At 52.1% G+C, this 1,316-nt stretch overlaps 1 protein-coding gene across 1 annotated transcript in view; it reads left to right on the forward strand.

Moving 5' to 3' along the window:
* Window positions 1–13: 13 nt before the first annotated feature.
* LOC119586801 overlaps window positions 14–1,316 on the forward strand; it is a gene marked incomplete in the record, with an annotated part of 10,198 nt that continues 8,895 nt past the window's right edge. Inside the window, 1 exon segment of the mRNA XM_037935525.1 lies at window positions 14–1,316. Within this exon segment, the coding sequence (XP_037791453.1) occupies window positions 374–1,316 (943 nt within the window).

Consider the following 1,316-nt stretch of genomic DNA (forward strand, 5'->3'; position numbering starts at 1 on the left):
CTTTGTCGATACTGCTGGTGATGAGAATACCACTATAAGTAATGATGGTGAAGGAACTACAGTAAGCAGTCAGTCTGACAACGAGAAAGTTAGTGGTGAAGATAACAGCGTCGCCACAACAATTAGCAGCGAAGACGGTGCATCTGCCGATGAAAGTGGTGTCGCAACTACTGTAGACACTATAGGCTCTGATGGTGATGACGCTGGTGTAAGCAGTGGCGATGCTGATGGCCCTGCAGTTGATGCCGATGATGATAATGTCACCACTGTAGGCAGTGCCAATGGAGGTGGCACCTTCACTGACGAAGATGGGGATAATGGTGGAGATGGGGAAGCAATACCAAGCAAAGATGGTGATGAGAGTGCCACTGAAATGCCACAAGGCAGTGGTGATGTAGAGGGTGATGGTGATGCTGGAACTGCCACTCCTGCATCAGAAAATACGATGGAAAGTGGAACTGGAGAAGATGCAACGGAGCATACAACAGAAGTTTCAACACAAAATGAAACAGAAGACACAACAGACCCCAGTGGTGGAATCTACGAATCTGCAGTAGGAAAAGAAGATGGTGTCACCATCCTACCCGTTGGCACTGTCACCTCCGTTAACTTGGTGTCCAGTGCCACCGAAAACGGAACTGCGGTTGCTGTCTCGCCCTCTGAGGCAGTGGCGACCCTGTCCTCGTCCGGGATCGAGTCGTCCATGTCTGTAGTCTCTCTGCCACTCAAGCCGACGCCGGTGACGACTCCGCTGCCTATTGAGACGACCAGCGTGTTGCCGAGTCTGCAGGTTACACCCCCTTCCCCAGCAGATTGTTTCTCCCCTCTCCCAGGGCCAGTCCAGACGCCAACGGTCTCCCCAAGCTTCGCCACGGCCCCACCCAACGTCGATAAGGACACTGAGGACACTGTGCTATCTCTCGACAGTGGCAATGGCACCAAGGAGACGGAGGCAGGATCTACCGTAACTACTTCCTCTTCCGAAACTTCTGTTGAGACGTCGACCAACTCATCGACTGAGATCGGAGATTCGTCTTTCCCTTCGCTTGAACCTTCGGCAGGAGCAACGTCTGACATTCCCGACACAAGTCCTACGACGTTCACCCTCTCGACACCCACGTATGATTCCTTTAATATTACAGTGTCGACACTTACGCCATCGGTTGGCGAGACGCTGGGAACCAGACCCTCTGACTACTTATCATCAACTCCTTCGTCAGTGACTGAACTAACTCTGCCACAGAGTTCGATATCCGCACCACCGTTGATTTCGTCACCAGAGAGTTCTCAGATCACAGAGCATTCCACGTCAGTGA

Source organism: Penaeus monodon, chromosome 22, assembly GCF_015228065.2.
Source record: "Penaeus monodon isolate SGIC_2016 chromosome 22, NSTDA_Pmon_1, whole genome shotgun sequence".
Lineage (NCBI taxonomy): Eukaryota > Metazoa > Arthropoda > Malacostraca > Decapoda > Penaeidae > Penaeus > Penaeus monodon.